The following is a 21,100-nucleotide window of genomic DNA, read 5'->3' as shown; positions in this document are numbered from 1 at the left end:
AAGATCTGGAACAGATCAGCTTGTATTTTATTGTTGACTGATCTGCACTGTATTTTTCTGATAGCAATTGTCATAGGTCTCGGGTAAATTGCTGTGTTTTAAAGCGAAGGTAATGGTCTGTAATGCCCTCCGTGTTTCTGAGTGATTTAATGACACTTTCTTTCCGTGTTCTCAGTTGTGATCCTGCTTTGTTTTTCAATTTAGGCTTAAAATGTGAAAAGGAAATTGATGAGTGCAAGTCAACCCCTTGCCTCAACAATGGAGTTTGCAAAGATGGCATTGGGGTGTTCATTTGCCAGTGCCAACCAGGCTATACAGGTGACAGAAGTGATTTAATTGCTTTATAACTCCTCTTTGTAAGGGTGTCAATTACATGTTGCATAGATAAAATGGACCTATTAGGGTTATGCTTATTTCTTCAGTGACTTCCATGGAGTTGTAACAGGGGTGAATCTGGCCTATTATTAGACAGAGAAAACCTTTGGTGTAGTGGAATATTTTGTGAAGTAAAAGGATTAATATTCAAGGGGTGTGTGTGAATGTGTAGTAACACTTCTGTTCTAAAAGGAATAACAGTGAAGAAATATTAACAAGGCACGTTTGTGGAAAAAGGCTAATGAAACCTAATATTGTAAGGCCTTGATTCAGCAAGACACTTGTGCAAGCATGTGAGTAATCCTATGGATGCCTAATTGATACTTTTTCATCTTTTCTCTTAGAACAGGAACATTAATGAAAACATGCACATACACATGCACACACAAACACACACGCACGTTCTGTCTCTCAACAGCACTTTTCACATGCTTGAAGTCTGGCACCTGCTTTTGCACCTTGCTGTATCAAGTGTTAATTTATTTTATCATTAAATTGCTGATTATCAAATAGGTATTCTCCTACTCCTATGCACAGATATAAAAAGACCTAGTATTTTCCACCTAAGCAGTCTCTACCCTATATCACATTCTCCTATAAACACTTTTTATAATCAATATGAATTAAAATTATACATGTGCTGCTGAATGCTTTTTAAATGTTGAGCTCCACTGCCTCCAAAGTCTCAATAACTATGTGTACGGATGGGCAACTGTTGACATTGAATTACATCCTTGAAAGATTTTATCTCCTGCTCTCAATAACCTTTTATGAGAAATATTTTGCCATTGTGGCTTTCAGAACCGATCACTACAGGATACATACCATGTATGTATTCAAATACTGTGTATATATCATTTCTTATAACTGTTATTGCTTGAAGGTTTACTGTGTGAGGAGGATATAAATGAATGCAGGTCCAACCCGTGTGTGAACGGAGCACTTTGTGTTGATGACATCAGTGCTTATCACTGCAAATGTGCAGAAGGATTCACAGGTAAGCTGTATTTTTTGATTGATTTAGTTATTATTTATTTTAACCAGAAAAATTTTACCTTATGCTCACTAAGAAGTACAGTGTAATTCAAAATTATCTTCATAGATTTGCTATAGGTGTGCATTGATCTAGGCATGTGTAATATTTAGATGAGAAGGTCGTGGTCTGGTGGCTTCAAACACATGACTGGGAGTCGGGAGATCTAGTTTCTATTCTCAACTTTGTATGAGATTGAGCAAAGAATAGTAATATTCATCTTGATGAAATACTTCTGAGTTGATGTACAAGTGTTAAATACAATTATTTATTTATTTATTTATTTATTATTATATAGCAGCATATCCATGGGCCAAAGCCTCCCCATCTCTATTAGAAGTTCTGCAACTTTGCATATCTCACAACTTGGAACCTGATGCACAACTAAACTCCTAGATGGTTTTCTTAAAAAATTAAAAGGTTCCAACCTCATTTCCATTTCAGCAATACATTCTCTTCTCTGTATCTCTCCTCATTTACTTGAATGATGTCTCAGCTTCTGATTGTGTGTGTGCTTTTAATATATCCTCAGGGGCCCATCCTGCACTCTTCACACACACAACATCCTGGGAATGTATAGGTTCATGGGAATTTTGGTGATGAAGGATCCAGCCCTTAACCCATATTGACACCTGAGCATCATTACTTTACCACTTACAAACTGACAGATGAGACATACTTCTTATTTAAAGAGCCCAACTTACTAACAAAGTTGGTAGCACCCATTTCTGTACATTCCCAGAAAAAGTTTGTTTTTTAAAATGTTGACAAACATGTAATGAGGGTTTTGTTTCTATAACTGTGAAGCTGATTCCTGCATCTCCTCTACAGTTGCATCCAATCAATGCAATATATTTTATACTGAGGAAAAAAGCCAGCCACTCAGCTAATCTGTTGTTTGCTGTTCCCCAAAGAATTCTGTATAATTTTAATTATCTTCTGGATTTGTCAGGAAATTGGTTCCTGATTGTCCCTAACAGATTTTGAATCTTTTAAAATTGAATGTAAAGCTTTGCTTTGGTCTCTCTCTTCCCAGGCACTCGCTGTGAAACAGAGGTGAATGAATGCCTTTCAAACCCATGTCAAAACAAGGGCATTTGTGAGGATCGGATCAGGAGTTTCCACTGCAAGTGCCTTCCTGGGTTTACTGGCATCTTGTGTGAAAAAAACATTGATGAGTGTCTCAGCAGACCCTGTAAGAATGGGGCCACATGCAAAGATGGTATCAACAACTTCAGGTGAAAAACTACTGATGGACTTCCTGTAATACGCAAAGCCAGATGTGCTGCAGTGTCTGGGTTTCCCGAAAGATTTTAGCAAAGGCTATAGGGCCACTCTTTCGGGTGGTCTCAACATGCACCCCAGTGTGGGAGAAAGGTGGATATTTAAAAAGAAAAAAAATGTGATGGTGTTATTTTAGCTTTTGTTAAGGGTGTGATAGATAGTGAGGAGAATGTGGCGGGGGAGGGGTAGAAAATGAGAGTGCTGTAGGGCGGCCACCTTTACAGAGCGAGGAAACTTACAAGGTTCTATTTTCCTGAATCAGTTTCCACCCCCCAGGCTGTATTGGCATGGGGAAGTGGGGTGGGAACCTGTGGCATTTTTTAACGTTCTATTATAGCATTGAACAATGATCATCAATTTGTGTATCCCACATGATCAAGTTTCCTGTGATTGTTGGGCCGGGGGAAGATATGGGCATTGATGGACCTCAGCCTTTCCTGTCTTCTATTTTTATGTTTCATCAAGATGAACCTGGACCAAAAGTTTGTTTCTGGATCCAGATCAGAACTTCTCTGATGTTTATGGGGTGTTCTGCTCTGGTCCATTTTACAGAAAAGGACCCATTGTGAATTTCAAGGTTCCATAATATTGGAGTGCCTCTCTAATGTTCTGGCTTTTTGTAATGTAACTGGATCTCTAGCAGAACCAAAGAATGCCTCTAGTCTACAGATGTGTGAGCTTTAAAAGCAGCCACAATAAAAGAGTGTTTTTTGTTTTCATCCTCAGGTGTCAATGTGTGACAGGGTACACAGGACTGCACTGTGAAGTGAACATCAATGAGTGTGAATCCAATCCCTGTTTAAACCAAGCTACCTGTGTGGATGCCTTGAACTCGTATATTTGTAAATGTCCCCCTGGCTTTACAGGCAGCAGGTGTGAAACAGGTACACAGGACCACAGTGTCAGCAAAAGGTGGCTTGACAAAGCTTCTGGGCAAGAATTATGCTAGCTGAGTTAATACCATATGGCTTCTCTATACAGCGGCTAGCAGGGTGGGGTCTCAATTCTGAGCAAAGCCGTTGCAAGCTACCGCAGTATAAATAATAATAATAATTAATTTCAAATGTAGCCTGTAAATACAAAGTAAGGTCATGCATGCTAGCAAACAATATTTTGATAATGTTCTTCTTTGCTTAAAAGCACAGTACCCTTTCTGTCATGCACTATAGGCCTGTGAAGTTCAATTTCAGCTTCTTTCACGTGTCCTAGTTATTAAGCTCTGTGTACTTCACATACTACTCATGATGCTTTGCATCAGAAAGTCACAGATATTGGGGTAACAAAGGGCATAAGGTTTCCACTATACAGTCTTAAAGATAACTGGTCAAATTCCAGCCTGGTGAGATTCCTTTGACTTCAGCAAGGTTACAGCAGAGACAAATTTGGCTCTGTAACATTTCTGTTTTAGACAAGACATTAACCTATGATACCTTCTACTCATATGTGGTGGATCTTCAGATGGAAGTTAAAGATCCACTGGCAATGTTTAGGAAGAGGCAGGAAACATGCTGGTCATCTATGCATCATCCCCTCTCTCAGTAGAACAGTTTCTAATGTCCAGGGCTTTATGAGAATTACTACTGAATGCATAATGGGTGCTGCATTTGCACAGAACATGCATTTTACTTCTTTGTAAAGCACCTTGCAATACCTTGAACATAAAAGACACTAATTCTATTCCATAACTGCACAATATGCTTTTTAATTCCATAAAGAACCATGCCTCTGTTTGTTCCCATCCACAGGTCCAATCAGGCACTTATGGATTTAGGATGGCTAGATGGACATGTTAGTTGTATGGCAGAGGGCTGAAAGGCACATCCAAATGTTGTGAAAGGTTCATGTTCATTATCTACCAGAAAATTACAAGAATGTTTTTTATTGTGCTTCTTAAACCCTGCATCTTTTCTAGGTATTGAAGGCTCCATGTGAACACCTTGTAGGCTAGAAATAAAATATTTCTAGTTCAGTCCAATTGAAAGCAAATACTTTTAGCTTGGTTGTGGTTAGTTTTATTGCATTTGATTAAGCTTCATTTAATTTGTTGATACATTTGCACGAATGTACATCTGAAAATTGTCCTTGTTTGTTGCAGAACAGTCCTCTGGTTTTAACCTGGATTTTGAAGTGTCTGGTATCTATAGCTATGTCATGCTTGACAATATTCTCCCATCACTTGGTGACATCACCTGTGCATTCTGGATGAGATCAGCTGACACTACTAATTATGGGACTCCAATTTCTTATGCAGTGGAGAATGGAAGTGACAATGCATTTCTGCTAACAGATTACAATGGGTAAATCAATCAATAGGATTTATCATCTTTTTGCCTAGATTAGAATTGCTTTTTAATTGATAGAGAGGAATCTGAACTAAAACGCCAAATTCCAACAATACATGTCTTTGGGGAAGTTCATAGCTGAATCTGAATCAAAACTGTGTCGCCAGAGTTGCCCTTTTTTACTGTTTTTTTCCTGTGATTAATTCCAAAACCATTTTTTTGGGCACTGGTGGCTGCAACAAAGTAGCAATGCTCAGAAGGCAGAATATTTGTCCCTGTCTTTTTTACACAGAATACAAAAGATGTATTTAATGTAATATTTACATTAAAAAGGAGCTTATCAGCAGGCATATTGATTGCTGTGACCCTCTGGCCATGGGCTGTGAGACACCAAGAAGAACTGAAGTTTAGGAATCCACTGAAAAACATGACTGAAACTCCTTTTTTTGATAGTCTTTACAGAGCTAAACATGTGGAAATTGCCCCTTATTTCACTGTCTGTGAGTATGATCGTGATGACTCCCAAGGCTTCTCTTTGGGAACAAATACGGCAGCAGGGATTTCCTGTGTGAGCTGGGGAAACTTAACCTCCTTCAGTAAATGACTTTTCCTGTGTAGGGAGTAGCAAGCAGGAAAAGAACTTTATTTTCTTGAAAGAGAATGTTATATTTATTAAACCTCTGCATGTGATTGAATGTGCCTTGGTATCTGCTTTTTATGCAGCTGGGTTCTTTATGTGAATGGGAAAGAGAGGATCACAGATTGTCCCTCTGTGAATGATGGCAACTGGCATCACATTGCAGTCACCTGGACATGCATGAATGGAGCCTGGAATGTGTATATTGACGGGAAGTTGTCTGATGGAGGCAGAGGTCTATCTGTAGGATCAAAAATCCCTGGTATATGTTGTTAACGTTCGTTTGGCTCTGTTTCTTTTCTCTTGTTATTGTAGGGCTTGCAAGGCTTGGAAGGTTTTGTTTATTTCTGTGTTCAGCATTTATGTAGAACTGAATTCTTTCATCCTTCTTCAGGCTGGGTAGTAGCTTAGTCCATGAGTAGCCTCTCATTGCAACCAATGGGAATATTCATGGAGTAAGGTCTAAAACAGGCTGTGTAAGGATGGCAGAATCCTGCCCGTAGAAGAAATGCATTGACTAAATTGACTAGAGAATGTTTTAGTGAGAATTGATCTCACAACTGGATGCCTGTGTTAAACTCAGGAGTGATTTTGGTTTGGAAGTGTGTACTTAGAGGTTTTTTCCTCATAATTTTCAGGCCTATTTTGGGAGTTTAGTTTCAGTAATACTTCTTCCTCACAGTATATGACACGTTTTTACATTTGCTAGAATATGAATGACAGAACTGTTTGATGTCCACTTTCATTATTTCCTTTGATATGAGGAAGAAATTAGGATTTGTTTATTGTTAGAATTTAACCCTTTCCCTGATGAAATCAGTGACAGAACCCCCCAGGACTGCAACTGGAGGATGATCAAGCCCTTAACTACCTGCTTGAAAATGAGAGACACTTAACAGGTTGCATGACATACAGTATTTGGAGTGTTTTCCATTCAGAGCAACTATTGCATTGTAGCGTTAAAAGAACATGCAATATGTTATTGCATGGGAGAGCGGAAGAGCAGTGGAAGGTCCATGCTTTCCAGAGTCCTTCCAGAGAAAAGTCTTCTCAGAAACATAGCATGGTTTCTATTTTTAATGGTGAAGCTCCTGCAGGGTTCCGTGCTCCATCCCTCCGTTCCCAACCACACTCTGGCTCTCTCCAAAACCTGGGCACAATGCAGGAAGGCATCTGGCACCTCTGTCCTCACTCTCATGCCCGCGTGATGCCACCCACAAACTGGTCTCCAATGTTAGTGCTAATATTAGATGAGATAAAACAGAATATACCTGTGTGGGGCATTACAGCGTTTACCATCAAGTCTTACATGTGGTTCAGTTGTTTGGAATCAAATGCTTCTTTTTTCTATATGGTATTTTAACACTATGTATAGTTTTGAAACATTGAGAAGGGATCATTTAAAGCAACAGTTAACCAACTGTTACTGCGACATATCTTATGCCAATTAATAACTCATAATTACATTATTAATTGTGTTGTAATATGATTCACGGTAAAACCTAGTTTAAGGGTAACCTCTAAGAAGAAAAGGCCTTTCTTAAACAACTGCTTGAAAGTATCCCCAGTTTCCAGTAGAGGTTAATTTAATCTTTAAAGGTCACTGCTACTAGGTTACCAGTTTTTGTGGGTTCTTTGGGTATTTGACAGTTTCTGCTATAAAGTATTTACCATCATCAACCCCTGTACAGAGCAGTAACATCTTCATTTTACTTTGTGTTTAGGTGGCGGCGCGCTAATACTTGGACAAGAGCAAGACCAGAGAGGAGAAGGATTCAATCCAGCAGAATCTTTTGTGGGCTCTCTTAGCCAGCTTAACATCTGGGACCATGTCCTATCCCCACAGGAGGTGAATGTTTACTTAATAGTTTGGAATCTGAGCAAATGAATGAAAACTTAAACTAGTTTTTAATGCATTTTTGCCTAATGGGCATGATCGAACTGCCACTGAAATGAATGGGAATCTCATCGGGCATAGCTGTATATCAACATATATGGAGTAAGATTAAAATTGAAGATTTTGGCAGAGCCGTTCCTTAATAACCAACTCAGTGGGGGAGAGCGAAAGGGAGGGAAAAAACATAAACAAAATATATTATAACCATAGTAGAACCCTCTCTAGGAGAGAAGGGAGGAAACTCCATGAAATCTACTAGAGAACTTGTTCTGCAGGTCTCATTTACATGGGAAGCACTAAGGGCTTGATCCTGCTCCTACTGAAGTCATTGACAAAACTCTTATTAACTTTAGTGGAAAACCCCAAGGTACGTAGATAGAATGGAAGCTGTGAACGCTCAGGCCTCTGACAATCAGGCCACTTTTATTTAGGTACCAAAAATATGGATTTAGGTGCCTGACTTTAAGCCCTGAGGTTCAGAAATGTAGCTCCTGCTGTTGGAAAGTAAAGTCTAAGGATCAGTGTGCAGCATGAGCTGGGGCTCACAGGAACAGATCTCTGGCTGTCTTTCCCTCGGAAGAAAACAAGTACCTGCTCTTCATCTGATTTTACTTTTTTTAATTTTCTCCATTTTGTTTTTTAAAAAACAGTAATAAAATTTAAAGGTGCAAGAGATAAGAAAATAAATCTTTCAATGCAGTGTCTGACTGCCGCTGTTCTGACAGTGTGTTCATGTCTGCTTTACCTTATGCCTTTTCTGCACTTTGTGTGTTGCTGAGGGTTATATTCTCATCTTGAATCAGAGGGATTTTGGTGCATCTCAATAATGTGGATGTGAGTTTGAAGAAGTGCTCATTTCCTGTGCTTGAAATCTTCACTGCTGTGCCATTCAAGAGGGATTTCCAAAAGCCTCTCAGCTCTGGCCTAACTCCAGTCCCATTGACAGGAATGCAGAACCCCCGCTCACTGACTTCAACAGGAGCAGAGTTAGGCCAATGAAAAGTGCTTTTGAAAATCCTACCCTTCAATTATGGCATGTCCCATAATCCATGGTCTTAATGCTAAAAAACAGATGTGAGACCACAACAGGAAAACTAGCCAAGTACATTTCCCATAAACTTTTTACCTCTTTTGTTACTGGAGCTTGAAATAGTAAATCATCTTCATTGTCTGTGTTTATTTCAAAGTTATTTTATAGGCTAGAGCCTTAGCCCACTGAGATTATTTGGTAAGCCTTTTCTTCCTACAAGCCTCCATGAAACGGAACAGAATAATGATGTACAGAGAATGCATTGTGTGACAGACTCAGACTGGTTGGGTGCAGGAGTCTGGTAGAAGGAAAACACACTGGACAGGGATGAATAGTTTTCTGTTTCCTGAGTGACCAGGGCAGGGGCTACCGCAGAGCAGTCAGGAAGGTGCTAGAAGCAATTAAGTCAGGCAGACTCCATAAGACACCTGGAACCAATTAAGAACAGATTCGAAGCAATCAAGGGAAACAGGCTAATCGGATCACCTGAAGTCTATTTAGAACCAGCTGGGACTAGTTTAAAAGGAAGCCCCTTCAGAGGGGCCGGCTGATAGGAGCTGGGAGTAAGAAGGTGTTGTGGGAAGACTGGGAGAAAGAAGGTGAGCTGTAAAAGACCTGGGAGAACAAGTGTGGTCAGGTACCAAGGAGGGTGCTAGGAGGGGCCATTTGGGGAAGTACCCCAGGGAAGGGCTATAGCTCCGTTAGTATAGGAAAACTACCTATTGCCGCTTCCAATTAGGGTTGGAACCCGGAGAAGAGGGCAGGCCTGGGTTCCCCCTGACCTCCTCCCTACACCTCTACAGAATCACTCCCTGAGAAGGAAGACAGGGACTGAAGAGAGTTCTTACACCAAACCCTTTGACTAGCGAATCGTAAAGGTGACTGAGTAAGCTGTAACCCTGGCCTCTAGGAGGGGAGAGAGGCTACATTGAGGGTCACAGCAAACCTCTGAGGCAAACCCTAACTGTCTAGAAGCACAGGACATGCCCTCTCCCACCAAGGCAAAGCCAGTGCTCTGCCACAGTTGCCAATCGAATAAAAGAGACGCTAAATAAATTCTTTAAGACATTTTTAGATATACTCTTAGCTGTCCATTGACATGTTCATCTTCAGATCAAACCCAGTGATCTTTCATTTTTGCTGTAGTCTGGGTTGGGTTTTTTTGATTTGGTTTGTGAGAAAAGATGCTGACCTGACAGCAGTGGAAAATGAAGTTCTTTGTACGTCAGTCAGTGGGAAGGTCCCTTCTCCTTCTCCATCTAATATCCTCTTACTTTGCATCTGCACTAGGGAGATCTCCCCCAGAATTCCAAATGGTTCAAAAACAGTTTGGTTCCCTAGCCTGGACCATTTTTCAGCAGCTCATGCTCAGGAAGGAGTTTTTTGAAGATGCTTCAGTAAAAATAGGTCAGGCTGCTGGTGCTTGGTCCATGCACCAGCTCCATCCAGTTGTACAATCTTTTATACTTCAGTGTAGATCAGGCCAAGCAGGGAGGAGGGAGGTGAGAGTAGTTTGGTTGCCATAATCATTAAATACCTGCCCTGCTCACTGAGGCTGCCAACAAGATGCTAACTGTGACATGTTTGTGATGTGGACACTTATCCATAAGAAACAGGACAGAGACTAACCACCCATTTCATGCAGGCTACTGACTTTTTTTTTTCCATCCAGCGTGAAATATTCCACAGCTTCCACACAGATTTGCATGTCTGTTCTCCTAACCAGGCCAATCCCCTTCCAGTCCATCACTGTGTGCAATGAGAGAGGGGGTTAAACCACACTAACACTTTCCTCCTTGGGCTGCTCTTCCTTATTCTTCGCAATTTTTTATCCAACTTTGCATCTGGCCATAGAAAACATTCCTTTTTGCACCAGGGAATTACTAGGGTTGCTCCTCAGCACAGCCATGGAATGCACTAGTTCAGTCATCAACATGTTTTCTTAATTAAACAACCATTTTCCTTCAGAGGGGTACTTCTGCCCTTCCTAGTAGAGGGATGGAAGCCCTTAATCTTCTTTTACTGCACATTTGTCTTCTGTAGGGCATTTATCACTTTCAACAGCTTCTTGGCTGAGAGCAATGCTTCTGTCTTAGGCCAGCTAGGGAGAGCTGTAATATACTGAATGGGGCCTTTGCAGTGAGGTTATGGCATTACAGTTTATATAAGGGCTTTTAGACTCTATTCCAGGAACTATTTTAATATCTTTTCCTGCTAACCACAGTGAAATTGGTGAAGGCGGATTCCAAGACCTTACTTTCCACTTTCTTCACTCAACTGTCTAATCATCCCAGGTTTTACGTATTTTTTTTAAAAGCCCATAAATACCCTCACTTTTAAAGAGTTAAAAATCTTTCTGTGTGTCCAACAGAACCTTAGCCTCTCCTGCAGGATGATGCATTCAGCGCACTAGGACCATGTTTGGGGTCACTGCTGAATGTCTAACATGGCATCCCATGGTCACAAACCTATCTACATTTTTTTCTACTAAACACTTAAGCTCAGGGACTGCATACTGTGCAACCTGGACTTTTGCCCCAGATCACTTCTGCTTGGTGAATAAGGCCCTGTATTTACAATTTTATGGAAAGGAAAGGACACAGAAAATAAATCAGTCCTCTGTCCAACATTTACCAGGCATGTACAGGTCACAACAGCAAATGTTAACTTTTTTGAGTGTCCATGTCTCTTGAGGAAAACCCCCATTAAACCAATATATATCCTCCCACACTGTACAAGGATGCATGGCTCAGGTCCTTGACACAGGGCAGTATATTTCTACTTGGCTACTGAACTGCGAGGAGAAAATAAATGTATAGTATTAGTGTGTTATTAACAGAAATCCATCAATGAAGAGAACAGAACTTGCATAAAGAGTTTTCGACACAAATCAGATGACCTCCATTTCACTGTGCACAGGAAAGCACTGTGATTTTCCCCTTGTATCGCCCAGTTGCGGTCTCTAGGTCTTCAAAATATCCATTCAGTCAAAATCTGATATCACACTATCAAATGGAGCCACCTTGCCGCCTCCTGCAGAAAGGCAGTTTGCTCAGGTTTGCAATGTACCTCTGCAGTTGTGGCAATTCTAACATGGTGAGGAGTAAAGGTCTTTTGCATTCCATTGCTGTTCCATAAATCTTCCCATCAAAAGCAGTCCACTATTAGCCTTTCTATGCTGTTTAACTTAACGCCATGAACCACATGCTCCCGTTGCTGAGTGATGATGGGAATGCTGAGGTGCACCATCTGTGCATTCTTTCCATGTATCTCTGTTCCATATTTCCTGATGGTCATAACTATAGTAAATGGCTCAAAATACTGTCATGGCTACATCCTACTCAGGGAAACAATGACTGATTCTCATTAATGAAGTTTACTCTATTGGATATACATTCTGGTTATGATTTAGTTATTGTCTCATTGTGTGATTGAGTTATGGTACACGACTTTGCTGCCCTCAGGCACAAATGCTTGGAACTGGACAATCTGACATTTCCATGGGAAAGTCAGACATTTCAAAATTAGTTTTCATTCCACATCAGAAAGAAATACTTCAGTTTCCCCTAATTTTTATTCAGAACTCTCAAAATGTTAAGTGTTAATACTATCAGAACATAATATATTGTAAAATATGAAATATAGTGAACATAATGTAATATAAAATGTAATAATACATATAATAAGATCACTATGTTAATAGAATCTGAAAGTCTAAACAAAATGTTTCAAAAGGAGAAAAATCGAAATGTTTTTGTCTTGTCAAAATTAAATGAGAAAGTCAAAATGATTTGACATTTTTCCATTGAAAATTCTGTCAAAATCTACATGTTGCCACAAAATGTTGCCATTTTGACTAAACTGCATTTTTGGATGGAAAACCGTTCCATCAAAAAAATTTCATCCAACTCAGGCTATCTAGCCATCCATTAATCTAACAACGTAGCAGTTCCTTTATCCTGTCCTCATGCATCCCAATTTCACATCCAGCGCTCATGTTCAATAGGGCCCAATCCTGCTTCTGGTTAATTCCCGTTAACTGTGGCCTGTGTAAGATCTGGCCTATCATGTTTTGCAAAGTCACAGCCTGGTTTATTTAAGGAATTCAGAAACAATCCTGGAAACAAGGAATTGTCTTTTTTTTTGAAGCTTCGTGTTGTGTTTTCTGTCCTAAAAATTGGGTATCAAGAAATAAAACTATTTCAGGACCATCACTCTTCAAAATTCGTATTCTGTTGTTTCTAATGGTAAAAGTTTCCCTTTACAAATACTTAAGAATCTGCTCATATTCTTTTCTTCATCTTCTTTTTAACCTGTGGGGTAAATACACTGTCCTGCCAAATAGACATACATGGAGGTGTTTAAACTGACACGTTTCCTACATCAGCTGTAGGACAATACTCTTCTGTCAGATCCACCCCATAGTAAATTGCTACAGTGTTCCACCATTGCACTGGTGACAGTAGGTGATCCAGACAAATAAGAAGAGCAGAATACCTGTGAGCTTGCCCAAAAAGCCAACTAAAGTCATGGAAAGACTCTGACTGTCTCAATGGGCATTGAATCAGATTCTAGGTTCAGTACTGGAGACGTGAGAGGTGTCCTTTTCTTACAAAAAAACTGTCTGTTAGTTAGCAAATTCTATCTAACCATGTGTTTTGAACCTTAGGTAAAATCCCTGGCTACTTCCTGTCCAGAAGAACTGCAAAAAGGAAATGTATTGGCTTGGCCAGATTTCTTGCCTGGGGTTGTTGGAAGAGTGAAGATAGATTACAGGAGCATATTTTGTGCTGGTTAGAACTTTATCTCCTAGAAGTGTTTTTGTTCCAAATAATAACACAGTAATACTTTATATAAGGTTAAATGTGCTATATTGTGACCCCTGTCCTACTAGCCTTGAATAAATTATTTTGATAATTTAATGGTTGGAACATTCGGTCTTCATGCCTAAAATTCCAGTGTTTTATAACAAAAGTTCATTGGAATCTGAAACAGAGATTTATGGCTTCCTGTATTGAGATGTTGAAAGAGTGATGACTGATGATATTGGATCAAATGGAGGATTTTTCCACTCATTCACGCTCACAATAGTTTGAATATATTATGGTACCTTTTGGTTTTCTCCTTTTGCTTGGAAATATCTTTTAGTTCAAATATGTTGATGTAGTTAAGCTCTTTGAAGCTGGAAAGAATATATACATTTTATAGTATAACACTTTCCATTAATATCATTCCTAGATAAACGCGCGCAGCATCACAGATATTTAAATAACAAATTCATTTGTTTTGATTCAAGGCTAACTCTGTTGTGTTTGTGTTTTGTCTTCAGATTGCCAATCCTTAGAAGGATCCATACCTCATCTGCGGGCCTCATCAACTGATTTAAAGCCAGGGTCAAAAGTGAGCCTTTCCTGTGATCCAGGCTTCCAAATAGTGGGGAACTCTGTCCAGCACTGTCTAAATTTGGGACAATGGACTCGACCTCTTCCCCGCTGTGAAAGTGAGTAGATTGTGTTAGCATAGCAGCCTGCATCCTTCCTTACTGCTGTCAAAGGCTTGTGTCTTGTTCCCCTGACATTCATCCTTTGCTATTATCATTCATGACATTGACAGCAGTTCTATCTAACTGTGGTAGTTACATGGCCTCTGTTATCAGGATATCAAACATCTCGCAATCTGTGGTGTTTTTATCCTCACAATATCCCTGTGAGGTAGGAAAGTGCTGTTATACCCATTTTACAGGTGGGGAACTGAGCCACAGAGAGACTTATGGACCAGATTTTTAAAGGTATTTATAGGCACTTAGCTCCCATTGCACTCTGGTCCTAAGTGACTTTTCCACGGTTACACAGTCTGTGGCAGAGTAGGGAATTGAATTGAAAAACATCCCCATACTTGAAACTGATTAGCAGCCTTGTTGGCACCCTCTGGCATAGAGCCGGAAATTCCCTTTCATTTTGAGACATGTCCCTTGTGCAGCTGAGTTGAGAAATTGACTAGAGATGTGTGGAGAAACTTGCCTTTTTGCTGGCGGTGCTGACCCTCTTCTGTGGACAAACAGAGGACTTCAGTCTCTAGGGCTGTCAGGCCTTCACCTTTATGAACATTCTAGTCGCATACACATGTTTTCATATGCAGAGAAAGTGTATTAATCCTCAGAGGCTCTTTCACTACAGTCTTCGCTGTGCATTTTTTCTTCACAGCCCATTACTAGAAAATCCTAGCTGCAAAAGCTAAACTTTAAGGGCCAAAATCGTCCCCGATATAGCTTCTTTGACTTCAGTGGAGCTACACCAGGCATGTATTTGACTTCTTCAGGAGTTCAGTCTTGTGCTAACTGCACTGGTGCCAAGAGGTAGTTCATGGAATGTGTCTGATTGGCTAACCCATTTTTACTCTCCTTGTCGATGGTGTGTAGGAATCAGCTGTGGAGTGCCTCCACCTTTAGAAAATGGATTTTATTCTGCTGAGGACTTCTTTGCGGGTAGCACAGTTACCTATCGGTGCAATAATGGCTATTATTTGTTGGGGGATTCAAGGATGTTCTGCACTGACAATGGAAGCTGGAATGGCATCTCGCCATCTTGCCTTGGTGAGATATGTCGCTTACGTGTCTGTATTATTGATGTTACAGGCTAACCTCTGCTCCTCTTCCTCTCCCAAAACTCCCTTTGATTCCACTGGGAGTTTGATAGTGGTAAGACTTGCAAGATAGGGCCCCATGTGGTTTACATTTGAATTGTGTTGATTTTATTTTAACGTTTGTAGGGCACAACTCACAGACTAGGCTCATTAAGTCATCAAAGAACATGATGTTAAAAGCAAAGCCAAAACTCTTCCAATCCAGCATAAGCTCCCTTTATGCATGACCTCCATTGCATAGCACAGCCTCCAAAAGACTCCTTTACAATCTCCAAACTGATCTCACCCCATCTGTTGTTCTGCCCATTCACTATTCTCTTCCCTCACAGAAAAAGCCTGTGAAAACAGGTCCATTTTATAACTGGTCCTAAGGTCACCATATCTGGGCCCTTCCATACCTTACATGGTTTCTGGAGGGCTCGGAACCCAAGTCATAGGATGTTGGAAGCCAAGACTTGCACTACATGCCAGGAGTCTGAATCTCCACTGCCTGGCACATTGTGTAGTCATTTGCACGGGTGAAAAGTGAGAGTGCATTGGGTGGGGAAAACAGCATGCCTGATTCCTCATTGCCTTGCACCTTATGCAGTCATTTACACCAGCTTAAAGTGGATGTAAAATATGACAAGATCAGAATAGTAATGATTTACATGCCCATTGCTGTAGTGTAAATAACTGCACAAGATGCAGAGCGTTGAAGGATCAGTCCCTACCATTCTGATTTGACAGCATTTTATATCCACTCTGAGCTCTCTTGACACAGGTATTAGTTGGTTACAGTACGTGCAAGGCAGTTGGGTATTAGACTCCCCATATGTTTTATCTCTTAACATTTTTCATTGCCATGCACCAATGTGAAAAACCTTTTCCATTTAGAATTATTGTTTGTATTGGATTGTTGGTTAATGGTTGAGAATAAGTACATGCTCCTAAGGAGTAGACAGCCCTGCTTTTGTTTATTTGTTGCCCAGTCACTCTGCATTGTTTGCAGAGACTTGGATAAAAGCTTTGCTGACAATAAGCACAGCCATGTGTTTGCATTTATGGAGCCCATGCAACAACTGTTCTGTTGAGTAGTTCTTAATGAAGAATTTTCCTGCTCCAAAAGGATCTGGTTTATATAAGGAATAACCCCTGAGGCTGGGGATTTTTCAATGAGATAGATTTGAACTGTTCCCTACAATATGTAACTTGTATACATACCAAGCACGTTTCTGCACAGTAGAAAGCCAGTGTTTAGAATATGAAATGAAACAAACTGGGGCAGAGACTGTCTCTCTTTTTGGATTGTTGGTACAGGGCCTAGATCTTTGATAGAGATTCTTAGGCACTATCATCATTCATAGAATATCAGGGTTGGAAGGGACCTCAGGAGGTCATCTAGTCCAACTCCCTGCTCAAAGCAGGATAAATCCCTAGATAGATTTTTGCCCCAGTTCCCTAAATTACCCCCTCAAGGATTGAGCTCACAAGCTTGGGTTTAGCAGGCCAATGCTCAAACCACTGAGCTATCCCTCCCCCACCATAAGTCACATAATTAATAATAGTAATTATAGATTTATACCTCATTTTAACCTTTCCAATATCAGACAACTCCAAACATCTTAGCAGACTTCTAATGTAGTAACAGTCTATTCAGCACAGAAAGGATCGTTTCTGTTTTATGGTCAAAGTGCTTGCCTTGTGAGCTAAGCAATCATGTCTCCCATTTTACAGATGAGAAAGCTGAGACACAAAGAGGGATTAGAGTAGATTTTAGAGTGCGAGAGTCCTCAGTCCTATCCTTTTGCCCAAATCATTAGGGTACACATCTCTCTAAGTATGAACTAAAACACCTATTCATTTGCCTTCCTGGAAACAAAATAATTGTCATAATAGGACATTTCCTGGACTCAGTGGGAGTATTCCCTGAGTGTGGAGTAACAGACTGTTTTCAGTTTCTCCTCATGTTGGCAATGTTTTATTTGGTGCTAAATTAACTGTTTGTATAAATATTCCATTTTACTATTCTGGTTTTATTTCCACTGTTACAATGCATCAGAGAAGTGATTCAGTTAATGGTGGGTTTTTTAAATGTTTCTGCCAGACATTTTGAGTGATGTAAATTGAAAACGATGTTCATTACAAATACTACCCTCAAGACATTTATTTTTGCAGATGTGGATGAATGTGCTGTTGGATCATATTGCGATGAGCATGCTTCTTGCCTGAATACAAATGGGTCCTACGTATGTGCTTGCATCCCTCCTCATACAGGCGATGGAAAAAAATGTACAGGTAATGAGATCAAATTTTCAGCTACCTGGGGATGGGAAAGGAGGCTTACTCTCGCTTTGTAGGTTAAGTGCCTCTTTGTGGTAAAGGGATCGCGGGTAAAAAAAAAATAACAAACATTTCTTGTAACCTGAGCACATTTACTTTAGAAATCACAAGACAATAAACTTGCATCCCCACATTGTCATTTTTATAGCATCATGCTTCAAAGCAGACCTGCACTTTCAAATGCAGAAAGAAATACATAAAATGTAGGTGCCTAAATATGGATCGAGGTGCCTAACATTAGGCCCTGAAGTTTGAAAATTTTGACCTAAGTATCTTGCTACAGTCAAATGCCAGTGCAGTGGTAGATTTGGAAATGTCACATGACTCGCAGTCCAGTACCCGGTATACCAGGACGACACTGTCTCCCGTGGAGGGAAAAAATTGAGTTTGAAGTTTGTTAATGCAAGAAGTCCCAGTGCAAGAAGTCTCAACTGCACTGAAATTAATTCAGTTGCCCAATCTTATAGTGGACCCAGCTTACCTCAGGAACAGAGAAAAGCTGAGGAGATTCTTAAAAATAAATATACCATATATACTCGTTCATAAACCGAATTTTTTTAGTAAAAAAGGGAAGCACCAGAGAAGGGGGTCGACTTATGAATGGGTATAGAGAGGGAGAGGTGAGACACAGCCACTCCCCCAACAAAGGCAGCAAAGCCAGAAGGGAAGAGGCAGGGCCAAAGTCTCTCCACTTCTGGCCACGCTGCTCTCCCCCCAGCCTCCAAAGCAGCTGCAGCTCTGGGACTGGCAGGCTGCAGCCCTGGGACTGGCAGGCTGCAGCCGTGCCGCTTGGCCCCACCCACCAGAGCAGGCTGTGGCCGCGCTGCAGGAGCAGGCTGCGCCCGTGCCGCGCGGTCTGGCCTGCCAAATAGCTCCAGCCAGGCCAGAGACATCCTCCCCTGGCCCTCCCCAGATAAGGTGGGAAGGGATGGGATGGGGAGAGTGTGGGGGTCCCACGCTAGGGGTGGGGTTACTCCCCTGACCCCCAGCTTCTCCCCCCCAAAAAAATTTCCCCACCAGTTGCTGTCCTGGCCCATCAAGGCAAGCAGCTGGTGCACCGGGACACTTTGTTTACTTAGGTTTACCTCCGTGCCTCCATGCGAGGTGAACAAACCATCTTGGCCCACCAGCAGCTTATCCTGATGGCCCGGGAGCCAAAGTTTGCTGACCCCTGAATTATAGTGTCAGCTTATGAACGGGTCAAAAAAATTTTCCATTTTTACTTATCCATCTTGGGAAGGTCGGCTTATAGATGAACTGGCTTATGATCAAGTATATATGATAGATATTTTTCCCCATTCTTTTATGTCTGATTTTCACAAAATGCCCAGACAAATGTCACTCAACTTGTTTGTAAGCAGTCGTGTTTAGTGATGCTGCACTGCCTGTTATTAGTACGCGCTCTTCATGGTATGTCTGCTTTCACAGAACCAGTAAAGTGCAAGAATCCAGGAAATCCAGAACATGGTCATTCTTATGGTGACAATTACACTGTTGGTAGTGAAGTTACTTTCTCCTGCGAAGAGGGTTTCCAGTTGATAGGAGCGACTAGAGTCACATGTTTGCAGTCTGGAGAGTGGAGCCACCTGATACCATATTGTGAAGGTATTGTCTTAGGGGGCTCCTGTTTGTTTACTAAAAGGAAATTCAACAGTTGGTGTTACAGCACAGTGAAGGAAAAAAGGGAATTGGAATGGCTTTGTATGTAGAGGTGCATGGATCACCAGAAAAACCACTTTACATCAGGCTTATCTATAGGTCACAGTCCCAATTATTCACCTCCAGTTCATCAAACTTTTGGTGAACTGAAGGCAGGTGGTGTCCCCAGAAGCAATGTGTCACTTCCTGCTTAACAATGACAACAATACGCTAATACAGCAAAGGTTCATAGCGCTGAATATTCATCGCCACATTGTATGGTTTTATTCCAGGCGTCTGAAAGCTTCCCGGGGTTATTACTGATCCAGTGCAGCCAGGATCGTTGCAGACTGTGGCTGCTACTAGACTGTGGCTGGCCAATGTCCCCAGCTGACCTCAAGCAGACACTTTATCTCCATGGTGGGCTCTATGTCCAAAAAGTACAAGCCGGCAGTGACTGATGATAACTTCAGTCCTCTCAAGGCCTGTTCTCAATGATACATCCCTATTACTGATAAAATAAAACCATCTTATGCTCAGTAGTTGCCACTGGCAATGCATATAGAATACCTCCATCCTCTCGATGTCTTGTTTAAGCAATATCCATGTTTCAGATCAATATAAGAGATCAGAAATATGGAGGTTTGATAAATCCGTATTTATATATAATTTTGCCTTCTTTTGGCTCCAGATGCTATGCAGGTCCTTCATAGCTGAGGCTACTAAACTGATTCTTCTTAGCGTGTCCATCAATCCATGACAATTTTACTGCCTCAATAGATGATATCATTCACTACTTACAGTGTTTGTCTGGCAGCACAGATGTCTTGTATCACAACTTTTGCTCCGATACTCTGAATTTTTGTTTTTACCCAAGAAATCCTTAGTGCAAGGGCAGCTGCCCTGAGCTGGAAGTTCTCTAGTGCATCTTTAAGGTCATCTGCATCCTGGTCGAAGATGACGGCATCATCTGCATAGTCCAAGTCAGTAAAAGAAGTTGAACTGGCAATTACACTGGTATTAGCAGAGACATGTTCAAGGAGCCAAACTGCTATGCGGCAGAATAGGCCTGGGGTGAGGACACAGCCCTGCTTCATCCCAGATCTAGTGTGAAACCTGTCGGACCTATGCGTCTCCCATCACATCCATGCCCTATAGTCATTATGTAGGTCTTAAGTTAACTTCAGAAGGATGTCAGGAATGCCCCTAGGGCCTTCCACCAGGCAGCTCTATCAACAGAACCGAAGGCTGCTTTTAAGTCTACGTATGCTGCTGTCAAAGGACAATTGTATTTGCAATGGATCTCAGATAAAAGATGAAGAGCAAGTATAGCGTCCATTGTAGATCGTCCAGCAGTGAAACCCAATTGTTCAGGGCAGCGGTATTTCACAAGAAGAGGCTGGAGCTGGGCAAGAAGGACAAGTGTAAAAACTTTTCTGGGAACAGAAAGCAGAGTTATTGGCCTGTAGTGACAGCACTCAGTGCACAGGCCTTGTTCCAGTAGCGGGATGAGTCTTTCCATCCACTCTGCTGGTATCTTCCCAGTAGTCAAAGCCCAGAGAAAAGATTGGTATAATGCTACACTTATGGGCTCTGTGGTACACCTCAGGAGTGTGGGTGTTATGCCATCAGGTCCAGCAGTATGCTCACTTCCCAGTTTCTTTATGGTAGAGCAGACCTCTTCCATAGTAGATACATCTACCCAGGTTTCAGGGTCAGGGTTTACATGTACTACTAACACACCCACATGTTACTACTAACACATCCAGATCGGGGCAGGAAGTCACTTCAGGATGGTTAAGTGCCTTACCTTAGTCCGTCCTGTGCTTTGCTGCACACTGAGCTACCCACATTTGCCATCCTTGCCTGTCAACTGCCCTTGTCTCCAAATCTTCCCATTTCCCATTGAGGTGCTGGATGTAATTCAGAACTGTTTGTTTCCATATTATTCGCCATCTTC

General features: G+C 41.2%; 1 protein-coding gene across 1 annotated transcript in view; it reads left to right on the top strand.

Annotated features, from left to right (window-relative positions):
* The window catches only part of SVEP1 (sushi, von Willebrand factor type A, EGF and pentraxin domain containing 1), a 174,926-nt gene that overhangs the window by 86,445 nt on the left and 67,381 nt on the right, over positions 1-21,100 (top strand). The window contains exons 22-33 of the mRNA XM_030567203.1: positions 205-318; positions 1,259-1,372; positions 2,445-2,646; positions 3,419-3,576; positions 4,788-4,989; positions 5,698-5,873; positions 7,336-7,460; positions 13,208-13,331; positions 13,868-14,038; positions 14,957-15,130; positions 17,338-17,457; positions 18,931-19,107. Coding sequence (XP_030423063.1) covers positions 205-318; positions 1,259-1,372; positions 2,445-2,646; positions 3,419-3,576; positions 4,788-4,989; positions 5,698-5,873; positions 7,336-7,460; positions 13,208-13,331; positions 13,868-14,038; positions 14,957-15,130; positions 17,338-17,457; positions 18,931-19,107 — 1,857 coding nt within the window. The remainder of the gene's footprint in view (positions 1-204; positions 319-1,258; positions 1,373-2,444; positions 2,647-3,418; positions 3,577-4,787; positions 4,990-5,697; positions 5,874-7,335; positions 7,461-13,207; positions 13,332-13,867; positions 14,039-14,956; positions 15,131-17,337; positions 17,458-18,930; positions 19,108-21,100) is intronic.

Source organism: Gopherus evgoodei, chromosome 6 (assembly GCF_007399415.2).
Source record: "Gopherus evgoodei ecotype Sinaloan lineage chromosome 6, rGopEvg1_v1.p, whole genome shotgun sequence".
NCBI lineage: Eukaryota > Metazoa > Chordata > Testudines > Testudinidae > Gopherus > Gopherus evgoodei.
The sequence above is the reverse complement of the archived record's forward strand: the minus strand, read 5'-3'. Positions and strand labels throughout refer to the sequence as shown.